Source organism: Chrysochloris asiatica, unplaced genomic scaffold (genome assembly GCF_000296735.1).
Source record: "Chrysochloris asiatica unplaced genomic scaffold, ChrAsi1.0 scaffold00044, whole genome shotgun sequence".
Lineage (NCBI taxonomy): Eukaryota > Metazoa > Chordata > Mammalia > Afrosoricida > Chrysochloridae > Chrysochloris > Chrysochloris asiatica.
The window spans coordinates 20588752-20590710 of NW_006408562.1; the positions used below are offsets into that span (position 1 = coordinate 20588752).

General features: G+C 49.8%; 1 protein-coding gene across 3 annotated transcripts in view; it reads left to right on the forward strand.

Annotated features, from left to right (window-relative positions):
- The first annotated feature begins 6 nt into the window (after positions 1-6).
- The window catches only part of AGFG1 (ArfGAP with FG repeats 1), a 115799-nt gene continuing 113846 nt past the window's right edge, over positions 7-1959 (forward strand). For all 3 annotated transcript variants that reach the window (XM_006861907.1, XM_006861909.1, XM_006861908.1), the window contains exon 1: positions 7-178. In XM_006861907.1, the coding sequence (XP_006861969.1) occupies positions 12-178 (167 nt within the window). In that variant the 5' untranslated portion in view covers positions 7-11. The remainder of the gene's footprint in view (positions 179-1959) is intronic.

Here is a 1959-nt window from a genome sequence, read left to right on the forward strand (position 1 = left end):
GCGCCGCGGCCATGGCGGCCAGCGCCAAGCGGAAGCAGGAGGAGAAGCACCTGAAGATGCTGCGGGACATGACCGGCCTCCCGCACAACCGAAAGTGCTTTGACTGCGACCAGCGCGGCCCCACCTACGTGAACATGACGGTCGGCTCCTTCGTCTGCACCTCCTGCTCCGGCTGCCTGTGAGTGCGGGGCCCGGGGCGACCTCGGGCGGCCGTTGGGGCGCCGGACCCGGGGTGGGGCGAGGCTCGGGCGGCCGGCGGCGCCCTCCGGAGCCCCGACTCTCGGGCAGCGGGCGGGCGGCCTTTGTGTCCCCTCGTCTGCGCATCCCCGGCCGGGCACCTGCCGGGCCCGGGGTTCGGGGCCTGGTCGCCGGCGGGGGCGTCCTGCTCCGCAGAGAGGCTTGGGGAGTTGGGGGAAAGTTTTCAGGGCGATGTGGGGTCGCTGTGTGATGCGGGGGGGAACAGGGCGGCGATGGGGGACTTCTCTAGCAGGAGGAGTCCCAGCGTCCTGGCTGCTGCGGGGCAGGGAGACCGCATTGTTGCAGGGCATCGGGGCCTGGCGTCGTGTGTCTTTCTTTCATTCATCACGTTTCATTTTGCTCCGATTTTTCTTTTCCTTTTTAAAAAAATTTTCTCACCGCTGAGAAATCTCATTTGGGAAGTTTGCCGATGATTTTGGAACTCGGAATGAGTTTCTGGACGCGTGATCTGGAATCCAGAGTCGGTGGTTTATAGATGAGGAGCGGGTAGATAGTAAGTCGTAGAATTTTCATTTTTGAGATTCATGCCTGGGCCAAGGACACAGTATGTGGGGAAGCAGTTTTATTGAGGGTCTGGGAGGTGCAGGGCTTGCTCAGTAAGTGTCTGATTTGGTGTTTGTTTTGTTGTGTGTGTTGTTGGTCATAGAGGCATTATTAGCCTTCTATGATTATCAGTGACTTCGTCCACAGACATTGATTGAATTCCTACCAGGTTCTGCGTGGGGCCTTGGGGACGACGGATAAGCACAGCAAAGCCCTGGTTCTCTTGGCACTCACATTCCACTGATGATGGTGTTGCTTGGGGCCATTCCGACTCATAGTGACCTATAGGGTTACCGAGCAGCGGCTGGTTAAAATAAGTCATAGAAATGTCAGTGGAAAGAACTTTGCAGCGCAATAAGATCACGTGATGGGAGAGGCCGAGGTGGCCTTTTAAACTTTTTATTGTGAATTGAGAGAAGATTTACAGAGAAGATAATCAGTTTTACGTTCAGCACATCTTTGGGTTAGTTTCATCTTAGTGATAGCAATCCCCTTCCTGCAACAACAGTTGTCCCGCTTGCTTGCTTGCTTCCTCCCTGTGTTTTCCAGGTACAAATACCCTCTTCCAGACTCAGACAGCTGTGGGTGAGCTGGCTTTTTGATTGTATAGTGTAAGAACTGAGGAGTTGAAATTCGTGATGATGTGCTGGTGGTGTCTAGAAGACAAAGCAGTAAAGCTAGAAGTGAACTTTGTTGGGCTATAGTTTAGAACTTTAGTTCTACCATGAATTTGTTTCACTGAGTTTTAAATTACCTGACCTTTTACTAGGTGTAAAAATTATGCCTTGGGTTGGTTGATGATGCATGGAGGGGATTGTAACCATGTCAATGAGGCGATATAGGATAGAAGATATAATGAATGTAAAACTAATGTTCTCCCATGTAAACTATCACATAATTCACAGTAAAACATTTAAGGAAAAAAAAAAATTATGCCTTGGTTTTACTAAGTATGACCTTTGATACATTTAAAATATTTGGTTTACATATGTTATTTTTGTGTTGTGAAGTGCCGTTGAGTCGGTTCTGACCCATAGCAACCCTATATAGGGTTTCCAAGGAGCAGCTGATGAGCTTGAACTGCCAACCTTGCAGTTCAAACAGCTTTGCATCTGGTGCATTAACATATATATATATATATATTAACCTACATATATA